The following is a 22957-nucleotide window of genomic DNA, read 5'->3' as shown; positions in this document are numbered from 1 at the left end:
AATCTATTAATGTAGACACTTTCCACTCCCTGTCCTACTCTCTTTTCATGTCTTTCCTCTAAATGGAAATGGGTTTGTTTTGTGTCTGAATAATGTTTTATATCGTCAGCTCTGAAATGTCAGTCCATAGAAAATGTATTTTACATTTTGTCAGGCAGTGCAACTGTTTATCAGCCAATTACATTTAGCACGTTAGCTCTATTCACTTTGCTGTCCTATCCACGTAAAGTAGCATGACATATTGGCTGACTGACTTGAAATGAGAACAATTGCTATCCAATTTCCCTTCGTTACCGGACAGAAAGCAGATATAATACATTTTGTATACTTCTACATTTGCAAATGCCGCCTTGTACGTCTCATTGGGTCATGTTCATTAGGCACCGAATGGAGGAAAATTAACTGAAAGGGGGAGAGGGGGGTCCATCTGGACAAAAATAAACAAAACATTTTCCATTGCGTACACTGATGAACACGACCCTGATTTGCTGTAGGCATTCTTCAGAAGTGCGACAGAGGCTCTTGAGTGGCCTGCTCTCCAAACACAGAGGGCCTGAAGATGTCAGTGTTGACATGAGCCTTCTCTCGTCAACGTCAGTAACGCTCTGATGAACTGACAGCAAGGGCAGGCCCTTGTCTTTCCCCCTGCAAAGTCCTCACATCTCTGTGTGGGTTTCTTCGGTTTATGGTAAAGGATCAAGGCATTCAGTTGGGTTCTCACATGCAAATCAGCTATACAATTCAGTATAGAAGATAGTACTGTATAAGTACTTTAGTATTACTAGAGTAAAAGCACAGTATTACCTTTTGTAACATATAGATAGATAGTGCAGCAGAGAAGACTGCTTGTCACCATTCAATCAACCTACTGGGCTATAAAATCTTTCAACCAATTAGATTCGCAATGAGGCAGTTTCCTCCAGATATGCATGTAATATTGATTGTTGTTGCTGCTGTATACCACAACATTTTCATAATGTTATGGTGCTTCTCCATTGGTGGCATAGTTAGGAACCTAGGATACAATGAAGAGAGAGTCTAATGGCAAAGTTAACCCAAATAACATAATATTCAAATCTATCAAAGCATGATCAACGTAGTCATAGTGTTAAACAGAACTCCACCAATCGTTAGTTAGAACCTCCATGCAGTTTACTCTGGACTTGAAGCACATTCATTCCGTGGCCTATCACCCCTGGTTGTGCTGGCTTGGCTTGGGCCTTGACCGCCATGGCTGAGAAGCATGGTCATTGGAGAGTGTCAAGGGGGCGGAGGGGGTTGGCCTGACCCTGTGGTGACCTTGTGGGGTGTGGTGGGGCTGTCTGTCTCTTGGGGTTGGTAGTTGTTGGTACTTTAGAACCCTTTTCACACTATCGTGCCAACCCACACCAGACTCTGCTGGCTCAGGTATTTTCTAAACACATTGTGCTTTCTATGATGAATGCATGAACAGGCAGGCCAAATACAGCTCGGCTCGGCTCAGCAGTGTGAAAACTGTATATTAGAGGAGGCTGAGGCCTGGTGTGGTTGTGACCCATTGTGATGGGCTCTGTGTGGGGTTCAACAGGAGGGCGAGACCCTGGAGTCGGAGACAAAACAGTTTGAGGACCTGGAGTTCCAGCAGCTGGAGAGGGAAAGTAGCCTGGAGGAGGAGAGGGAGACCATCAGCCAGCAGCTGCTGCAGGAGAGGGCCGAGTACCACACCAGCATGGCCAAGAGGAAGGTAATGGACTGGACCACAATGGCTGCTCCTATCAATTCTGGCATCCCCTTCATCATATCTGGAGCTGTGAATATGAATGTCTGTCAGAGAAACTAGCTCATTTCTGATGATGGCCAAATGCCTTTACAGGTTGAGTGTAAATAGTATGATTATTCACATCAAGAATGGTGTTGGTGGGGATACCTGACAAAGACATGATACATGATCACTGCTTTGTTTTGAGTGTAGTGTACACTCCCATTCAAACGTTTGGGCTCACTTAGAAATATCCTTGTTTTCCATGAAAACATACATGAAATGGGTTGCAAAATGAATAGAAAATATAGTCAAGATGTTGACAAGGTTATACACTTTTTTTTGTCAAAGAATCCTCCATTTACAGATCTTTGGCATTCTAGTTGTCAATTTGTTGAGGTAATCTGAATTGATTTCACCCCATGCTTCCTGAAGCACCTCCCACAAGTTGGATTGGCTTGATGGGCACCTCTTACGGTCAAGCTGCTCCCACAACAGCTCAATAGGGTTGAGATCCAGTGACTGTGCTGGCCACTCCGTTACAGACAGTATACCAGCTGACTGCTTCTTCCCTAAATAGTTATTGCATAGTTTTGAGCTGTGCTTTGGGTCATTGTCTTGTAGGAGGAAATTGGCTCCAATTAAGCGCCATCCACAGTATGGCATGGAATTGCAAAACGGAGTGATAGCCTTCCTTCTTCAAGATCCCTTTTACCCTGTACAAATCTCCCACTTCACCACCACCAAAGCACCCCCAGACCATCACATTGCCTCCACCATGCTTGACAGATGGAGTCACTCCTCCAGCATCTTTTCATTTTTTCTATCTCACAAATGTTCTTCTTTGTGATCCGAACACCTCAAACTTAGATTTGTCTGTCCATAACACTTTTTTACAATCTTCCTCTGTTCAGTGTCTGCATTCTTTTGCCCATCTTAATATTTTATTTTTATTGGCCAGTCTGAGATATGGCTTTTTCTTTGCAACTCGGAGTCGCCTCTTCTCTGTTGACATTGAAACTGATGTTTTGCGTGTACTATTTAATTAAGCTGCCAGTTGAGGACTTGTGAGGCGTCTGTTTCTCAAACTAGACAATCTAATGTACTTGTCCTCTTGCTCAGTTGTGCACCGGGGCCTCCCACTCCTTTTTCTATTCTGGTTAGAGACAGTTTGAGCTGTTCTGTGAAGGGAGTAGTACACATCGTTGTACGAGATCTTCAGTTTCTTGGCAATTTCTCGCATGGAATATCCTTCATTTCTCAGAACAAGAATAGACTGATGAGTTTCAGAAGAAAGTTCTTTGTTTCTGGCCATTTTGAGCCTGTAATCGAACCCACAAATGCTGACGCTCCAGATACTCAACTAGTCTAAAGAAGGCCAGTTTGTATTGCTTCTTTAATCAGAACAACAGTTTTCAGCTGTGCTAACATAATTGCAAAAGGGTTTTCTAATGATCAATTGGCCTTTTGAAATGATCAACTTGGATTAGCTAGCACAATGTGCCATTGGATCACAGGAGTGATGGTTGCTGATAATGGGCCTCTGTACGCCTATGTAGATATTCCATAAAAAATGTGCAGTTTCCAGCTACAATAGACATTTACAACATTAACAATGTCTACACTGTATTTCTGATAAATTTGATGTTATTTTAATGGACAAAAACAAGGAGATTTCTAAGTGAACCCAAACTTTTGAATGGTAGTGTATATTTTCTCAATTTAAAGTTATCTTGTTGAGTACCCCTTTAATTCATCAATAACTCTTTAAACATGTTTTCTTCCAGGACAAGGTGGCAGCTCTGGAAGGCCAGGCCAGTCAGCTGGGACAGCAGGCGTCTCAGGAGTGTGACAAGCTGGCTAAGGACAGGAACCTTACCCTGCAGATGCTCCATAAGGTAACATTATAATACAGTCTATATCTGGCCCAGCAGCCACTACAATCATACATTGGTTGGTTATTACTCTGTTTTTTGTAAATGGACTGGTGATTCCCATGGAACCACTTTGAAAATGAATATAATTAGAATCTAATCATTATCACTCTGGTCTTGCTTGACAATGTGAGAATTGCACACAAAGTCATCACCAAATGAAGGGCATTGTGCCATGCCAGCCGCTTCGGATTAAGTCTATTAACTAAGAGCTTGTTGGCGTTTTTCCCATTTGTCGACATTTCACTTTCAATCTCGGCGTATGTGCTGCCTTGTCCCCAGCTTTTCTGCAAGTGGAACATTTTTTAATTTGGTGAAGAAACTATGGCAATCCATAATCAGGACAGAGTCCGATACTTATGTGTTCTGGTGTCTCTGTGTTCTAGGAGAAAGAGAGACTATCGGCCCTGGAGAAGAGGTACCTCAGCCTTACTGGAGGAAGGACTTTCCCTAAGAGTTCCAGCACCATGAAAGAGGTGAGGGGGGTTTATCTTACGGTCTTTCAGGGGTCACACCGCCAAGGACAGTTATCTACCATTACGCAGATATATAAACGGACCTCCGCTCTGCTCACTTGTCTAAAGCCACACTCCTTAATTTGTGTATACTGGCAAAGACTAACAAAGACCACCACTAAAGATGTTAACAATGGAGCAAATGGCCTCCATTACATTTTCATATGCAAATAGTAGGCTTAGGATACTGGTTTTCTATGATACATCTGTTGTTCTCAATGAATTATTTCAAGTTACACAATTAGACTGTGGCTTTAAGGGGAATTTGATGGTTTTCATAGTTGAGATGGTAGAATGTTTGACTGGTGAATAGAACTTGGTATCTCTCTCTCTGTTTTTACATGCGGTGTAGGTCTAGTGTGTGCTTGTTCTACCACTGGCGTGCCAGAGTAACCATTTATTTACTGTGTTTAACACGATGTGGTGTCCGCTTGTGAAGTATGGCCTTATTTACATTGTGTTCAGATAGTTAGATGCAGCTGATCACATCAGTAAGACCGGTTTGATCTGATAATTAATATTTTTGGGGGATTGGAAACATCTGCACTTTTATGATGGATTGTACATATCTCAACTCAGGCCAGCGAGATACTGAATCCGTGGGCTGTGTGGTTTAGTCTGAAAACATGAACCGATTAGTCTGGTGCTAAACTCTCGTCCAATTCTAACATATCCTATCAACCTGCATTCTTATGCATTTAGACCACGTTCATCACATGAGATGGCTATCAGTTTCATTGTTGAATTGGATATTCAACAATGATAATCATTTAGACCACTGTAAACTAGACCTATTAAACTGAATATAACCCATACAAGGGCACTCAATGTGCAGTAACACCTATGTTTGACCCTTTTGTGATTGACAGTTTTTACCCCAATACTGTATTGACACTTGTGTAGTTTAGAGGGACATAAACAGTAATTGTACACTACAGCAACTGGAGCTGAGACCAGTGTCCCTGACTGTCCCTGTTGAAACAGGAAGTGCTCCATATCAGCGAGATTGACCTGTTAAAGGACTCCCACTCCCAGCATCCTCTCTGCCGACCCGCTGCTTTCTTTTTAAGCTCCTCCTTTCAGTTATACCCAGGGGGCAGCCCGACAGAGGTAACCAGACTGTCAGTGTAACTGTTCCTGCATGACACCTGAGCTCACTCACTGTAACCCCCCTATGCACAGTGTGTCTTCGTCCAACACTTAAAGGCCCACTCTGTGATATTTACAGCTTTATAGGAAACCAAGGTGCGAGGTTGCCATTTTATCGTTGTTTTTTAATTAAGGAGTGGGCCTTTAAGAGGTCTGCGTGAGTTATGTCTTGTTACCCCCAATGACTCCCAGCAAATTTCACCCCGCCCCCATATGTAGCTTAAAAACACATTTGGTTATCCTGTGAGGCCCTTGAAATACAGTACTGATTTGAATGTCGTCATTGTTTGTCTTTATGAAATACTTGGTCTGCTGGATTAACTGTTGCCATTTCAATTGATGTGTCTCTTCAACTTTTAGAATGGGCAAAAGCATAAACAACTCATGCTACAACTGGGGTGTGAGGATGCTGTGTTTGTGTGACAGTTTAGCCAGAGGCTCACATGCATGGTGCTTTGTCTCTCATTGAAGTGTACTATTCTGTTTGGTTTGTGTAGTACACTTCTCTCAATTAGCGTTTTGCTATCCTTTGAAGATGGCGAGAGCTTGTTGACGTCACTGTTATTCTATTCTTTCGCAGCGTGTTTGCAGTTCTCCAGCCCGATGTGAGGCTTGGGGAATTGTGGGAAATTACAGGGTAGAGAGATGCTGTGCTCCTTATGTATTCCGTTCATGTAGTTTTTCACATATATGTGTTTTATGTTTTAAAAACACAAGATAAAGCAGCAGTCTTAGGTGGTTGTAAAGTGTACATATATTTTATGCCTGTGTGTGAAATGGGTGCACATCCGTGTGTGTATGAGTATGCATATTATGAAAAGGACGTGTCATGGAGTGAGCTCATGGCCTCTTGTCCTGTTTGGTTTGCGTTGCGTTGGCTCTCAGGAGTACATGAAGCTCTCGGATGTCTATAGGATGTATGGGAGAGATTGCCATGACACCCAACTCACCACCACTGCTCAGCACGGCCTCTCGCTCATCCTAGACACAGCTGTCCCCTGCGAGGTACCACTGCTCTCTCTTTCTATCACTCTCTCCATCACTTCCTACCTCTCTCTCTCTCTCTCCCTGTCTCTGTCTCACTCTATTCTCTCCTTATCACCCCATCTTTTCATTCTTTAGCTGTTGCTCTTCTCTCTAGCTGTCCTCTTGTAGGTAGCTTACTGTACTTACATACTGGTGTATTGGCTTTCTGCTAGATGGCCCTGTCCTTGTTATAATCAGCTCAACTAACCTCTGCATTACTGATTTGAGAATGAGAATTTTGAGGATAATGGTACCAGACCTGGATGAAATGCTGTACATATGTCATATACATTCAAATACTTGCCAGTATATTTTAGGTGAGCTTGATTTAGCTTGGAGCTTGCACTTTTGGAACTGTTTCATTGGTTCCATTGTACCAGGCAAACTGAATCAAGCACAGCTCAAGTATTTGACATACTGTATGTATTTGACCCAGGTCTGGATGGTACAATGGGTTGATATTATTGAAAGACTATCCATATGAGAGTCAGGTTTACTCACATGTATTTCACATGCTGTCCTTGTAGCTTCTGTTTTCCTCCCTGTTGACGTGTGTCCTTCTCTGCCTGTGTTTCTCTATCTTTCCCTGTTTGCCCTTTGACATCCTGTCTGCCTGTTTATATGTGGCTCCCTGAATGAAAGGAGTATTTGACTGTGGGCCAGTTAACTCAGATCTTTGGGATGCCGAAGGTCGAGTCCTCCCCTACCTCTCCTCTCCGGCCCCTCCAGTCAGGAGCGGGAGACCCTGCCTTCTCCTGCCTCTCCGTTCCTCACGGTTCCTCCCTCTCTCTCTCTGTTGAGGTGTGTGTCTGGTCTCTCTCTCTCTATTCCTTCTCACCCATCTCTCCTCCACCTCTCGTTTCTGTGAAGATGCCCAAATGACTCCTCTACCCCAGTGGACAAAGCTAGTTGAAATGACATTCATTTCAACAGGTTTTTTCTGTTGAGAGACCTATTTGTCAGCATTTGCTGATGTTTTAAGAAGATGAGAATTAACATAAAAAAACATAACATTTAGAAAACTACCAGATCCTCTTATTTGCTCATTAATGCTTTGTTTTCTTATTTCTCTTCCTCCTCCACTCCCTTGCTCTGTCCATCCTGTCCTTTGCCTCTCTGCTGTCCATCCTGTCATTTGCCTCTCTTACTGTGGACTCTTCACTGCGGCCCTCCAGTACCAGCCTGAGCGCAGTAGGCCTCAAATCCCCACTCTCGATTTAGAGCAGTGGTACCAGGAGGTGATGGCTGCTGGGGTGAGCAGCCATCTCTGCCCCCCTCTCCCAGCTAAATCTCTCTCCCCTCGCAGGCCTATGCAGGTAATTCTCAGAGGTGCTGCCTTCTCCTCCTCTTTTCTATTCCTCACCATGTTTTACTCTTCCATTGTTTCTGTTCTGTCTTCATGTTCTCACTTCCGATGAAAATGCCTTTTCAAGTGCAGTGTGCTTTGTTGATTGAGCTAATTGTTCATCAATGGCCTGCCTGGGCTTGCTGCCACTCATGCATTTAGTTTTCCTGTCACGGCTGTTGAAAGGAGAGGACCAAGGTGCAGCGTGGTGAGCGTACATTTTCTCTTTATTTGAAAAGAGACGCAGAAAAAAAAACACTACAAAAACAAACCGTGAAGCTCAAAGGCTTTGTGCCCTAAACAAAGTCAACTTCCCACAAAGACAGGTGGAAAAAGGGCTACCTAAGTATTGTTCTCAATCAGAGACAACGATAGACAGCTGTCCCTGATTGAGAACCCTACCCTGCCAAAACATAGAAATACAAATAATAGAGTATAGAATACCCACCCCAACTCACACCCTGACCAAACCAAAAATAGAGACATAAATAGGATCTCTAAGGTCAGGGCATGACAGTACCCCCAAAGGTGCGGACTCCGGCCGCAAAACCTAAACCTATAGGGGAGGGTCTGGGTGGGCATCTATCCACGGTGGCGGCTCAGGTTCAGGACGCAGACCCCGCTCCACCACTGGCTCACCCCACTTTGGTGGCACCTCTGGTGCGGGGACCCTCATCGCCGACCCCGGACTGGGGTCCCTCGTTGCGGGCCCAGGACTGGGGACCCTCATAGCGGGCCCCGGACTGGGCACCCTCGTTGCTGGCCCCAGACTGGGCACCCTCGTTGCTGGCCCAGAACTGGGCACCCTCGCTGCAGGCCCCGGACTGGGCACCCTCGCTGCGGGCCCCGGACTGGGCACCCTCGCTGCGGGCCCCGGACTGGGCACCCTCGCTGCGGGCCCCGGACTGGGCACCCTCGCTGCGGGCCCCGGACTGGGCACCCTCGCTGCGGACCCCGGACTAGGCACCCTCGTTGCGGGTCCCAGACTGGGCACCCGCGTTGCGGGCCACAGACTGGAGGCCATCTCTGGAGGCTCCGGACTGGAGGAAGTCGTGCCATGGATCATCACTGGAGACTTCGTGCCTTGGATCATCACTGGGGCTTCTTGCCATGGATCATCAATGGAGGCTTCGTGCCATGGATCATCACTGGAGGGAGGAGACGTATGGGCAGCCTGGTACGTTGAGCTGCCACAGGGCTCACCAGGCTGGAGAGACATACAGGAGGCCCTGTCCTAGGCAGAGGCACCGGATACACTAGGCCGTGGAGGCGCACTGGAGGTCTTGAGCGTAGAGCCTGCACAACCCGTCCTGGCTGGATGGTTATTTTCGCCCTGCAGATGCGGGGCGCAGGCACAGGACGCACTGGGCTGTGCAGACGCACCGGAGACATAGTGCGCAACCGTAAGGCTATCCAGAGGGTAGTGAGGTCTGCACACTACCCTGCACACTACCCCCTCTTGCGGTAATTGAGTAGCCTTCTTTTTACAGAAGGCGAGGGCCAAATCGGCATATTCAGAGGGGATGCGCACGGTGGAGACCTGGGCTGGACTTTCCACCGTAGTAGCATTGACGGAAACCCCTAAACACCTCGCCGAGCACTTTTGTGATCACCCCGTGAGAGCCCTCTGTTGCCACGAAATAGTGGGGTCATGACAGGCCAACCAGGGTAGGCCCAGCACCACGGGAAACGCAGGAGAATCAATAAGGAAGAGACTGATTCTCTCCTTGTGACCCTCCTGCGTAACCATGCCCAGGGGAGCGGTGGCCTCCCTAAATAGCCCTGACCCTAATGGTCGACTATCTAGGGCGTGCACAGGGAAGGGCATATCCACAGGAAAAATGGGGATCCCTAAACTATGGGCAAATGATCTGTCAATAAAAAATTGAATTTACAAGCGCCTTATGCTGGGAATGCGAGGAAAACTGGGTGAGCCTGGTGCCGACTCACCTGGGGTGACACGAGAGTGCCCTGCCTGCTGCCTCGACTCCCAGAGGAACCTCCCCAGCACTGACCGGCAGTGTGCCTTCTGCGGCCACAGATAGTGCATGGAACGGCCCCTCCTCCGGTCGCCTAAGTGCAGCACCTCCCAGCTCCATGGGCGTCGGAGCGGTGGTGCTTGGGGATGGAACCAACAGACCCCGATCTGGACGTCTGCGGGTAGCCAGAAGGTTATCCAGCCGGATGGACAGGTCCACCAGCTGGTCGAAAGTAAGAGTTGTGTCCCTGCAGGCCAACTCCCGACGGATGTCCTCACACAGACGGCACCGGTAGTGATCGATCAGGGCCCTGTCGTTCCATCCCACGCCCGCAGCCAGGGTCTGGATTTCCAACGCAAACACCTGTGCTCTCCTCGTCCCCTGCCTCAGGTGGACTAGACGTTCTCCCGCTGCTCTACCCTCAGGCGGGTGGTAAAAGACTGCCCGGAAGCGGCGGGTGAAATCCTCGAAGTGGTCCAACACCGCTTCTTCCCCCCATACGGCGTTGGCCCACTCCAGGGCTTTCCCTGAGAGGCAGGAGACGAGGGCGGCCACACTCTCACGGCCCAAAGGAGCCGGGTGGACGTTTGCCAGGTAGAGCTCTAGCTTGAGCAAGAACCCCCTGACAACCCGCTGCCGTTCCATCATACTTTGTCGGGAGGGAGAGCCGAATCCCACTGGGCCCGGGTGAAGGAGGGGTGAGTGATGGTGAGATTGGTGGTGCTGGTGGAGATGCGGAGGAACTCTTCTCTCCCAGCGCTCTGTGGTTTGTAGAATGCGATCTATGGTGCTGCCGAGATGCTGTAGCATGGCAGCGTGCTGCTGGACTCGCTCCTCAACCCCTACTGCAGGGGCAACTGCTCCTGCTGACTCCATTCCGAGTGGGTGCGTGTTTCTGTCAAGGCTGTGGGTAACTGATGAAAGGAGTCAGGCGCAGGAGAGCTGAGATATGTGGACAAGGTATTTAATACAAGATAACACCAATATAAACACAATACTATGGTGCAGGAACAATACCGGTACCACAAGGGTTAAATCATGAACATGTAATGGCGGAATTGAAACCAGGTGTGTAGAAAACAAAGACAAAACAAATGGAAAATGAAAAGTGGATCGGCGATGGCTAGAATGCCGGTGACGTTGACCGTCGAACGCCACCCCAACAAGAAGAGGGACCGACTCTGGCGGAAGTCGTGACATGTTGTTGGTGCTGCCATGTTGTTGGTGCTGATATCTCAGTAGTAGCTGTAGTGATTTAAAGTACACTCACCAAAAGTAGGCTGCTTTAACATTTCAAAGATATCAATCAATGTCAATATGTTGGTTGAATTGAAATTCCTTTGAAACTCTAAAAAAGCCAACAGTTTTTGTATTTGTACCCTACTCTACTTCTCATAGCATCTCCCACCAGACTAGTTTTGACTAAGCATCACAGTTTATATTCCTCATTCCATTTAATGTAATACATGTTTTACTATGTGCGGGGTAACCTCGAACAATTAGTTTACTGTGTTTGATAGCTGATCCTGGTCCATCTTCACTCCTCCCAGGTGTTCCGCTCCAAGCTGGACAGTGATGCTGGACAGACGGTACATCAACCCAAAGCAGGCTCCGGATCCCATCTGCAGTGTGGAGCTGCCACACTGGGACGCAACACAACCTCCAAGGTAAACCTCGCCACCTCCGCTCCATCTCTATTGGTTGGCTAGTAGTAGGCTCCTCAGCGGATCATGTAGTAATCAACTATTATTATAATGTGAGGTTTATGTAAGGTTCATTTGAATAGCACACATTTGCAGCTAAAAGCCGAATTGCAGCCTACACAAGCCTACAACCAAATGAAAATACTAAATAGAAGGTACTGGTGTAGGAGGGAGGTCACGTTTGTGGCTGGATTTTGTAGCTCGTGCAGATCTCTTCTGAGGCAGCCATTTGCTGTAAACTTGCAATCTAGCTAGCTTCATCATAATAGTTTGTGTTAAGTTTCTATGAGGACGACTAAAATACATAATGCCCTTTATACACAATCAATCTGAATGTAGTACATGTATCCTGCTCAGGTCACCTAGTGATTGATTTGACCTAGCATATGGTTACATACTGGTAAACAACGGCAGGTTGTTATGTGTTGTGTGTTACATGATAGTATTAGATGACATTGCTCACAAGACCGAGAGTTTAAATGCATAGCATATGATGGTTTATATACTGTCCCATTCACTGGATATCTTATTGGCTCTTGGCCTTGCCTGCCAGTCAATGACAACCACATTGGAAATCAATATTTTGGTGGAAACCTTGATGGCTTGTCACTTGTGTACTTCCATTGCATTGATATGTTGCTGTATATGTTTTTCATTGTTAATTGAATTGAATTAATTTAATCAATCAATCACTCTCCTCCTTTTGTGTCCTTCTAGAGCCCACTGATGGTTCCCAACAGTACCGGCAGTTTGCCACGGAACTTGGCTGCCACCATGCAGGACATAGAGACCAAGAGAGTGCTAGCCTTACAGCAGAAAGGTAACCACCTTTTGGGGGTTTTCACCAGGCCACTCTGTCCCATGTTCTGGTCTGAGGTGAGAGTTTCAGCAGTAAACATCAACATGGAATAAATATAGTTAGAATGTGTTTAAGATGGTCCTCTCCAAGATTTGTCTGTCATTTTCAAGATTTCCTGTCATGCTTCAGAGAAACCACACCCCGTCCCTGTCTTCATCACCCCACTTCCCCCTCACCCAGTCTCTGCTTCCACGGTTACGACCCCTCCCACGCGTCCCTCCTCTAGCTCGGATTTAACCACCATGTTGTCCTCCTGTCTGTCACCCTGTCCTTCCGTCCCTCCATCCAACCATCCCTCTCTCCATTACTGTCCTCCACTCTCCATGTCACAGAGTCCTCCTTGCCTTCCACGCCTGAGTCTCCCTGCTCTACCATGGACAATCCCACAGACCGACAGATAGACAGACAGACCTCTGAGCCTGGGAGTGGGTTTGGTCTCATGTTAATTTCCTAAAAGTCTGATGTTCGTCTCATATAAACTCTCCATCTTTCTTCTTCTCCATCCCCTGCTGAGAATCAACAATGCATGCATTTGGTAGAAGCAGTGCTCTTCATCTGTCGGGCCACCGTTGTTCCTCTTTAACTTTGCGCCTGTTTTTAAAAGAGGTATCTGTCACCTATATGATGGATAGCGAGCATGGGTTTGAACTTGAAGGTGACTTCCTTGGGTTACTGGATAATTTTGCATTAGTATTTCTGCTGCTAATGTACGTAGGAGGCTTTGGTGATGAGGAAACGTGTTGCCGGTTGAATAGTGCTTGGGCTTTTGATAATACCGAGCACATACTATACATGTATGTTTGATGTATGTGTGGGGCCTGGTTTCATCTGTCGCTGACCTGTGGTATCTACATTACATGGACTCACAGGCAATCTTTAGGTATTCTCTCTTCATAGCCGGGTGACGCTGATCATCAGGACCTTTTTCTTGGCAAGTGGATGTGAGTGTGTTTGAGTTGGTTAGTGGGTGAGTATGTATGTCTGCATGCTGAGGGTGTTACCATGCATCCTGGAACTGTCATCATGGGACATAATGGGGTATCCCTGGACGTGATGAAACCACCCCCCAGATCAGCTGTGACCTCCTACTTCCTCCCTCTCCCTCCACCCCCAGGCCACCAGGTGATCGAGGAGCAGCGGCGTCGATTGGCTGAGCTGAAGCAGCGAGCTGCAGTGGAGGCCCAGTGCCAGTGGGATGCGCTCCACGGCTCTCAGACCCACCTCAACACCCAGTATGCCCCTTCCCATGCCCAAGGCCCTCCCATGGTGCACCACTCCATCCTGCACCACCAGCCGCCACCGGCTGGCGAGCAGCCATACGACACACTGAGTCTGGAAAGCTCTGACAGCATGGACACCAGCGTCTCCACCGGCAACAACTCAGCCTGCTCCCCCGACAACATGTCCAGGTCAGAGAAACGTACACACACACCCCGCACGCATATCCTCGAACACACACACACACTTCACCGACATGTCCAGGTCAGAGCGAGGAACACTCAGCCTTACATGATACACAAAGTACACACAAATACTGACTAACTTATGCCAAGGAATCTCCGATAAGTAACCACAGGTGTAAAGCTGTGTCTTGTATCAGCTCATTATTCATTATTGTCTGTCTAACAGTGACAAAAGAATCCTATGTGTGTGCTCAGCTGTTGTCAGTATTCTGGTGGATATTTAATGTACGCTACTGAGCCGAAACAAACCAGGTTGTCTGTCCTGAGATGGTGTGCTGGAACCTAACCAGGTTGTCTGTCCTGAGATGGTGTGCTGGAACCAAACCAGGTTGTCTGTCCTGAGATGGTGTGCTGGAACCAAACCAGGTTGTCTGTCCTGAGATGGTGTGCTGGAACCTAACCAGGTTGTCTGTCCTGAGATGGTGTGCTGGAACCAAACCAGGTTGTCTGTCCTGCGATGGTGTGCTGGAACCAAACCAGGTTGTCTGTCCTGAGATGGTGTGCTGGAACCAAACCAGGTTGTCTGTCCTGAGATGGTGTGCTGGAACCAAACCAGGTTGTCTGTCCTGAGATGGTGTGCTGGAACCAAACCAGGTTGTCTGTCCTGAGATGGTGTGCTGGAACCTAACCAGGTTGTCTGTCCTGAGATGGTGTGCTGGAACCAAACCAGGTTGTCTGTCCTGAGATGGTGTGCTGGAACCAAACCAGGTTGTCTGTCCTGAGATGGTGTGCTGGAACCAAACCAGGTTGTCTGTCCTGAGATGGTGTACTGGAACCTAACCAGGCTGTCTGTCCTGAGATGGTGTGCTGGAACAATGCCGAAAAGGACGGTGTGTAAAGTATCCGAGCCAGCACAGTTGGGTTTCAGTCGGCACGATAGTGTGAAAAATCTATATTTCTCTAAATCCAGTTCGAACATTCTACAACTTAGAATTCAAATGTGAACAGGTCATCTTTGTGACAGTGAAAGGCACTCCCAGTCTGTACAGAACTCGTCAAGTTTGTTGGTTTGTTGTCGTGCATGAGTTATCACCGGCTGAAATATAGTCAAAAGAGTAGTTAAATATAGTCTTTTAAGACTAGTGAAAGACACTCTGCACAGATAGAGGGGTTTCCTTGAGCCAGTTGGTCTGAAAGGTAGGGTGTGTGTGTGGTCACACAGATTAGGCAGACGTGACCATCCCCTTTTGGATCTGGTGAAAGCACAGCTGTTTCTCCACTTTAAACAGGTAATCAAAGATTTCATGTACTTATCAGGCCCAAGCACTCATTAGGGTTGTGTTCAGTGGGCAGGAAATTGAGAGAGAAAAACTGTCCAAAGAGGGAAGGCTACTATCTGGACATGTCCAATGAGAAACAGTCATTTGTCTTCTGTTGCAAAGTGTTTTAGAATGTTGACCTTCTCATGCCTTAATGAACACAACCTTGCACTCACTGTCCGCTAGGTACCACCTGGCTGTACGGGACATTTCCAGTGTATTGGACCTCTAAACAGTTATAGACATGTCATGACACATTTTATAACTGTCTGGGATAGTTAATAACTGTTTGTGTTAGTTAGTGTCCACATAGTAAGTTACTGTTTTTATGACCAATGATGACAGGTGTTTTTAGGACTTACTTACTTACGTAATCCTCTTCGTTCCTATGTAAGAAGCTTGCCGATCTTTAGCCATTTTGGGCGTGGTTTTCCATGACGGGCCACAGTTTTAGGACTTAAAAGTATTAATAAACTGTAACCCATAAATATATTGAATGATGGATGTCATTGGTAGTTGAGATGTAACTCTGACTGTCCGGTTTGCAGTGCCAGTGGGATGGACGCGCTGAAGATCGAGGAGATGGAGAAGATGCTGAAAGAAGCCCACCTAGAGAAGGCCAGGCTCATAGAATCCAGAGTAAGACACCACCTCACACACCATGTCTAGCTTCCTATCAGATCCCATACTAACGTCTTACTTCAGTGTTTACAGCCAGAAGAGGACTGGCCACCCCTCCGAGCCTGGTTTCTTCCCAGGTCCCTGCCTTCTAGGGAGTTTTTCCTAGCCACTCTTCTGCCTCTGCATTGCTTTCTCTTTGAGGTTTTAGGCTGGGTATCTGTGAAGCACTTTGTGACAACTGCTGATGTAAAAAGGGCTTTATGTTCATGATCTTCGCTCCACCTCCGTCCTTCTCTCCAGGAGCGTGAGAGCCATGCCCGTAGGCAGATGCTGGAGGAGGAGAGGAGGCGGCGCGAGGAGGCTGAGAAGAGGCTGCAGGAGGAGACGGTGCACAGGCAGCAGCTGGTGGACAAGGAGGTGAAGATGAGAAGCAAGAACTTCTCCCAGGTGAGCCTCAGGCCCGACAACAACAACCTACAAAATCCAATCAAAAAGAATATGCAGTTTGAGATCTGTCTCTCTGACCCTCTGTTAGTCGTACAGAAAGACTGGTTACACATCTGTTTCCTTCTTTCCTCAGGCCCGTCCTATGACTCGTTACCTGCCCATCCGCAAGGAGGAGTTTGACCTGCGCTCCCACATCGAGTCATCCGGCCACAACGTGGAGACCTCTCACCACGTGATCCTCACAGAGAAGATGTGCAAGGGTTACCTGGTCAAGATGGGCGGCAAGATCAAGTCGTGGAAGAAACGCTGGTTTGTCTTCGACCGCCTCAAAAGGACCTTCTCCTATTACGTTGGTAAGGAAAATGCTGCCATTTATATCCATGTTTATATACAGACATATTTGTGTCCTCTTATTGCTCTGATCGAGCCAATGGGAGATACAGTACATGGCATATTGATACCCCTTGACCTTAATGTAGACCGTATTTGTGAAAGGTGGTGTAAATGAAGTCAGTGGAGATGAACATTAGGATACACAAGGGTAATGCACATTTGTGGTTAGCAGTTTGGTAGCAGGCTTTAGATACAGTAATATGCAAATGCTTGGTGATTTGAATGATAAACTGCTAATTATGAAATAATTACTTTATATAAAATTGCAACTACTTTCCTAGAAAATGATGCTTTTATTATTATTTTTATGTAGCAGGGATCAGTTTATGCCTGAAGGTAAAAATGGGCATAAAGTTACCCCCGGTCCCTCTTATGTTTTTGCAGTGGTTGATGAAATAATCTGCAATATTGTACCATAAGGGTGTAAGAATGTAGAAATCAGGGGCTCTGTTCAAGCGTTACAGATTCCGCAATATAGATTAAAAGTAACTTCCGATTGAGTCAACATGCAGCGTTTACTGTGAATGCAGTCTCCGCTATTTTATTTATTTATCCGTTATTTTACCAGGTAAGTTGACTGAGAACACGTTCTCATTTGCAGCAACGACCTGGGGAATAGTTACAGGGGAGTGGAGGGGGATGAATGAGCCAATTGTAAACTGGGGATTATTAGGTGACCGTGATGGTTTGATGGCCAGATTGGGAATTTAGCCAGGACACCGGGGTTAACACCCCTACTCTTACGATAAGTGCCATAGGATCTTTAACGACCTCAGAGAGTCAGGACACCCGTTTAACATCCCATCCGAAAGACGGCACCCGACACAGGGGCATTGGGATATTTTTTAGACCAGAGGAAAGAGTGCCTCCTACTGGCCCTCCAACACCACTTCCAGCAGCATCTGGTCTGACCAGGACCAACCCTGCTTAGCTTCAGAAGCAAGCCAGTAGTGGTATGCAGGGTGGTATGCTGCTGGCAAAGGGGGGGGGTATTGCCTTTAAATTCCAATCACGCTGTAAAGCTGAATTTCTGCGAGGAGGATTGAATAGAGCCCCAAGTCTAAAATACAATAGTAGTCAGACACTGCAACCTATTTAAAACAAAAAGGAAGCCGTGTTCTCTACAAAAACATTACTTGAAACATACATATATTTCTAGGAGCTTTTTTGGCTGAAATATTCTTCAAATGGACATGATGATACAGTATGTTCCTTTTATGACACTGGCTTAGGAAATACTGTAGGAGCTCAAGAATAGAATTGTGATAAACAATGAAAAGGATTGTCCGTATCTACATATATTCCATGACTGTCTTTCCCTCTGTCATCAAGGAAACTGTACTGTAGGAATCGAAAATAATAATGTGATGTTTATCTCCTCTACAGACAAGCACGAGACCAAACTGAAAGGAGTCATCTACTTCCAGGCCATTGAAGAGGTCTACTACGACCACTTGCGTATCGCCACGAAGGTACTTTCTGTGTTATCTACCCAACAATCGGAAAACAATCTTTAGGCAGAACACAATGAAATGCTCTTTTAATCACTTTTTCTTTTTACGCTTTCACTGTACTGATTAAATATTTATCTTGAAGATCTTTTGTTTTATACACATTTTGCTTCTTCTACGCTTTCATTTCTCTTCTCACTCTTTTGCTTTGACTGGCTGGTTTCACAGAAAGGATTTTTCAACCTCAATTTGGCCAATGTATGTATCACTTTTTGTCTGTGAGCTCACAGACCCACCCATTGCTTGTTCTGCCCCCCTTACCCCAGTGTGTGTGTTTGTTGGTTGGTTTGGTTGTTTGTTTACACAGAATGTTCAGATAGAAATGTGTCATGGAGAATAGATAGGATTGTCTGTCATGTAGAATAAGGATTTGTGTCAGCTCTACATATTCCATTGCTATCTGCAACTCTCAGTTGAATACCCACCAGGGGCGTAATCATGCATGATTAATACACAAAAAAAACACAGCCATTACAGAACAGTGCATCTCTGGATCTTCACATTTTCCCTTTCCCCCCTTAGTTTCATATTTGTCTGAAGTGCCTGCATTGGAGTTGTTTGCCAAAGCAAGCCTTAGTGATAATTCACTTGTCTGCTCCTCTGTGGAATTGGTTGTGTTTGAATCTGTCCCTTCAATTAATACAATTGAAACAGACTAAATAAGGGTGGATTATCTAGGTGTGTGTTTGTGTGTATCAGCGTTGTATTTCATACACTGTATATAGCTTATGAACTCCTAAGACGTGCATGTGTGCAACTGTAAAATATGTGCGATGGGCACATGCGTCTTATAGTTTGTGTGGAGAATGTCATGTTTTGTGTGTGTGTGTGTACTGTCCTGCTGTATTTCTTATATCCTGTTTTGACTCTGTCTCCTTCAGCACTTTTCTGAGCTCCTGCCTCCTCAGTTTCGAAGAGAGGTGTGTGTGCCAGCCACGCCCTGATTAACTGTGTGTTGTGGATAAACACGTGGTAGCGCAGAGTAGGGCTCACTTTTCTTTTTACTTGTCCAAAAGACAGACGTGTGACTCGTCCTAGGAGAAGCCCCACTGTCCGGCAACAAGACAATCAGTTGAAAAAAATCTATATGGGCAAATGTGTAGCAACTAACCCTTGCCTGTGGTTTTTGGGTTGTCGTTTATGATATTTGATTATTGTAGCACACCCATTGTACTAACCATCATGACCAATTAATTTAGGAAAAATATATAGGGACAGAGCATGATATTGGTTATTTTAGTTGAATCAGAGACAATATCCGAGGGTAGCACGTAGAAAAAAAACTCTCCACCCACATTCTGCATTCGATCTAGCCTCCAATGATGCCCAAAAAGGATATGGGTAGCTTCTGCACTTTCACACCCCTTAACATGGAGTGCTAAATCGGAGTCATTAAATTATACTTCAGCTCCATATTACTGACCTTTGACCTTTCTCTCTCCTCCAATCCCAGAGCCCCAATCCCTCGTTGACCTTCTGTGTGAAAACTCATGACAGACTCTACTACATGGTGGCCCCTGCCCCGGAGGCCATGAGGATATGGATGGACGTTATAGTAACCGGAGCCGAGGGCTACACGCAGTTCATGAACTAATACTGGAGACTTGCGTACGTTGACATAAGGAGACTGTTTCGGCAGGAACACTTCAAGAGATTCAGGCCTTTCCTTCTAGCGCCTCTCCCAATATTGGGAAATTGCCTTTTTATTTTGTTAAGTTCATTATATCTATTTTTAAATCTCACGTCTCTCACTTTACAATATACATTTTTTCTCCACTGGTTTTTCTACTCATTAAAAAAGGGAGCCCTGGAAGAGACACACACACTGTATATAACCAAATGACATAACTGTCAGACTTTCTGCTCAAATGCCTTTCTATATTGCCAAATGGAGATCTTGTTTTAGTTAGTCTCTTGCGTGAGACCTATTTTGTGTATCAGTAAATGTCTTTGATAGTTTTTTTTTTGTTTTTTTGTTTTTTTACACACGTGGAATATTGCCAAATGACATAACAATGGTTTCAAACAGATGGTCGTTTTTATGGAATGTTTCAAATAGAAAACAAAGGCATTTGCCCAAATCTACTTAAGTTTATCAGTGAGCGAAAGATGTAATCATTTAAGAAATGCTTAAAAGAAATTCTATTGAAAATGGAGAAAACCGAATTGAAATCAGTAAGACCATGACACAACACACCAACTCAGGAGTCCATACTTAATTTAAGTTCCACAGATGAAACTAGATCTTGATCCATCTCTGTGATCTTACTTTACTGAACTAGATTCCACTGTGTCCGTCTTATACTACTCCTAAAGACACACACAGTCTGTTTGCCAAGTCCTGAAAACTTGACCCCTTGCGTAAGCAGCCATTCCATCACTGCCAGCCTACAACACCAGGAGCTCTAGGGACTACATAAATGAGACAACAGTACATGTCATTATAATAATGCTAATCATTCTGTGCCTTGATGTGTCGTAATACATAGTCTGTAACTGTTGATCGTGCTGGTTTACAATCTTTGTTAACAGTATCAGAATTCAACAGACTTGCATGGGGAAGGGAGAGGGGAGTCTGACTGCTGTTTTGATGCAGCAATACACAAGTACATGTGAACAGTAACATCCCCTGAATTCCAAGTTCCATCCCCCACCACATCCTACGCTCTTGTGTTGATCTGAGATGATTGGTAAAGAGGTGGTAGCTACATATATCGCTCTCTGATACGCAATGTGGAATTGTCGCCATATACTATTGCTTACACAGATCTACACAAGTGCACAGGGTATATGGGCTTGTTTTCAGACTCAGGGTGCATTTCAGCTTTAATAGAACGTCAAATGATCTGGTAGCTTGACAAATCATTGTAAAGGCCTCGGACAGGCGACACGATCACAACATTTATAAATCACCATCTGAATATCTTTTTAAAGAAGACTATGCTGTGATTTTGAACATGTAAACCTGAGTGTTTAGGTTTATTGAGAAGCCTTGTGAAATGTAGTTCTCTTTTTCTATTTATGGTTAACCTGCCTGAGATACAGTAGTACTGTAAACTGTCAAGTAGAGGAAAAGAGACTAGTGAGAAAAGACCTTAATATATTTTCCTGTTTATTTTTTCCCCACACCGAAATGGGTGCAACCAAATATTCAGCATTGGCCAGAGGTATATCATAGTGTTATATAAAAAAAAAAAAAGATGCCTGTATGAAAATGTAATTTACTCATCATTCAACCAGTATTGTATAAAAAGCAATTTACTTGTTTTTGTCATTTCAAAAGAATGGTCAGAATACACTTCAGTATACTTAAAACACTCACAGGGTCATACAACTGTCTACACTCCCTCAACACCGTGTAGAACATCTCTCACACCATCTTCAGACTATGTTATGTTGACGGTACACTGTTTTATACGGCACTTTCATGTATGGATTATAAGGATATTGTCAGATCTATTAAAACAAATGTTACTGTGAGTCTGGTTTGAAATCATAGCAACATGGCCATGGTTTAATTAAAACATTTCATTCTCATCGTCGCAGTAGAAACACTGATATTACTTTTGAAATAACGATCTCACAATCGTTTTAGGGTTACGTGTTAGCACAAATCAAAGTTACAAAAAAAGAAAAGAATTAAAAGTACATTCTAATGCCCATCTATTAAACACATGTTAAAAACAGATCACAAGTTGGTCAATGTGGTACCATGAACTGTAGAGGTTTTATGAGCTCTACCTAAAAACATGACTTCCTTGATAGGAAAGCAATTGGTTGAGCCATGGTCCAGTCAGCTTGTGATTGGCTTTCTGTCTTTCACACTTCATTGATTTCATCACCTGTGAAAATGTCAAACATCACTTGTCCTAAGATTTTACTCTATAAAACAAACAGAGAACATACACATTAATATCTACATTTGTCATTTAGGCTAATTTCACAAACAGAAGTATGAGACGAGTAGGTTTGGTTATAGAAAGGTTTTGTACCTTCTCTCTGCACATGGGGAGCTGTATTCACTCACAGCTTCATCACCTGAGAACAGAACAGATAATGCAGAGGTCAGTTCCATTCTAATGATAACTACTTCCCTTTCTGTCAGTCAACATCATCATTAAACTCCCACTTCTGGGGTGAACCAATGGGCCCACTGGGGAGGTCTTGTTTCCTTCTTTAGGGAACAAGAGATATGTATGTAACCCAGACAGGTATGCCAGTGCCACCAAATATTTCAGAGAGAAATGGGTGGTTTGGAAACTGGTTAATAGAAACGTGTAGTCTCCATTAATAGACAACAAAAAAAGCAACATCCAAACAACTGCTGTATATGTTGTTATTTTCAATTCATGGTGCGCTATTTCAAAGGACTAATATAGACTATGGGGAACAATGTTTTCGGTGCATGAGAACACGTTTTTACTGTCCGTGTTAAATGGAATTCTTACTTGTCTGGTAGTAGTCATACACTTTCACCACAGCTGGTTTCAGATTCCTCACAGGCACAACCTCCTCTATGGCCAGGCTGTACGTCTTAGTTTCCTTCTGAATAAGCTGGAAGAAAAGGAAATAATACATTTGACACTGCAGTTCAATGTTATTGATTCATATAGTGTTCCTGTATAAAACATCCACTACGGTCTTACGTTGATGTTACTGTTCAAGTTAAATCCAGTGTGTGGATGCAAATGAGACCACATCCAACCAGGTTAATGTGACCGATAAAGACAGCAGCCTGTTTAGACGCAACATTCATTATTCATGTTCCTACCCCATCTAGGTAGATGATGACATGTCCTTCCTCCAGATCAACTCGTTTGACAGGGGTCATTTTTCAACTGGAAGAACCGAACACAGGTTAACATTGTCATAGACAGTAGAACTGATTAGTCCAAAGGACAACCACTGGCATTTACAATACTTACAATTAGAACAGACGCCATTATCATTAATATACATTAACTAATCCAGGAGGGGGTTATACTTAGGGCCAGGAGTGTTCACCAACCTGGTAA

The 22957-nt window shown here is 45.0% G+C and overlaps 2 protein-coding genes across 18 annotated transcripts in view; one reads left to right on the top strand and one right to left on the bottom strand.

The window, feature by feature from the left end:
- The window catches only part of LOC112265394 (pleckstrin homology-like domain family B member 1), a 101494-nt gene extending 80316 nt beyond the window's left edge, over nt 1-21178 (top strand). For 10 of the 17 annotated variants that reach the window (XM_042296061.1, XM_042296060.1, XM_042296059.1 and 7 more), the window contains 17 exons: nt 1568-1723; nt 3526-3636; nt 4059-4148; nt 5172-5297; nt 7005-7163; nt 7538-7678; nt 11237-11353; nt 12107-12209; nt 12581-12673; nt 13363-13657; nt 15519-15609; nt 15892-16038; nt 16172-16391; nt 17818-17903; nt 18111-18140; nt 18824-18862; nt 19396-21178. In XM_042296061.1, coding sequence (XP_042151995.1) covers nt 1568-1723; nt 3526-3636; nt 4059-4148; nt 5172-5297; nt 7005-7163; nt 7538-7678; nt 11237-11353; nt 12107-12209; nt 12581-12673; nt 13363-13657; nt 15519-15609; nt 15892-16038; nt 16172-16391; nt 17818-17903; nt 18111-18140; nt 18824-18862; nt 19396-19536 — 2145 coding nt within the window. In that variant the 3' untranslated portion in view covers nt 19537-21178. Of the gene's footprint in view, nt 1-1567; nt 1724-3525; nt 3637-4058; nt 4149-5171; nt 5298-6221; nt 6342-7004; nt 7164-7537; nt 7679-11236; nt 11354-12106; nt 12210-12580; nt 12674-13362; nt 13658-15518; nt 15610-15891; nt 16039-16171; nt 16392-17817; nt 17904-18110; nt 18141-18823; nt 18863-19395 lie in introns of all 17 variants that reach the window. The other 7 variants (XM_042296058.1, XM_042296064.1, XM_042296065.1 and 4 more) reach the window with 7 other exon arrangements.
- LOC112266101 (alpha-2-macroglobulin-like) overlaps nt 21131-22957 on the bottom strand; it is a 35794-nt gene continuing 33967 nt past the window's right edge. Inside the window, exons 18-21 of the mRNA XM_042294933.1 lie at nt 22714-22780; nt 22391-22496; nt 21935-21980; nt 21131-21784 (exon numbers count right to left, since the gene is read on the bottom strand). Coding sequence (XP_042150867.1) covers nt 22751-22780 — 30 coding nt within the window. The 3' untranslated portion in view covers nt 21131-21784; nt 21935-21980; nt 22391-22496; nt 22714-22750. The remainder of the gene's footprint in view (nt 21785-21934; nt 21981-22390; nt 22497-22713; nt 22781-22957) is intronic.

The sequence above is a fragment of the Oncorhynchus tshawytscha genome, linkage group LG13, assembly GCF_018296145.1.
Source record: "Oncorhynchus tshawytscha isolate Ot180627B linkage group LG13, Otsh_v2.0, whole genome shotgun sequence".
In the NCBI taxonomy this organism is placed as follows: Eukaryota; Metazoa; Chordata; class Actinopteri; order Salmoniformes; family Salmonidae; genus Oncorhynchus; species Oncorhynchus tshawytscha.
Note: the sequence above shows the minus strand (reverse complement) of the source record. Positions and strands in the feature narration are given on the sequence as shown.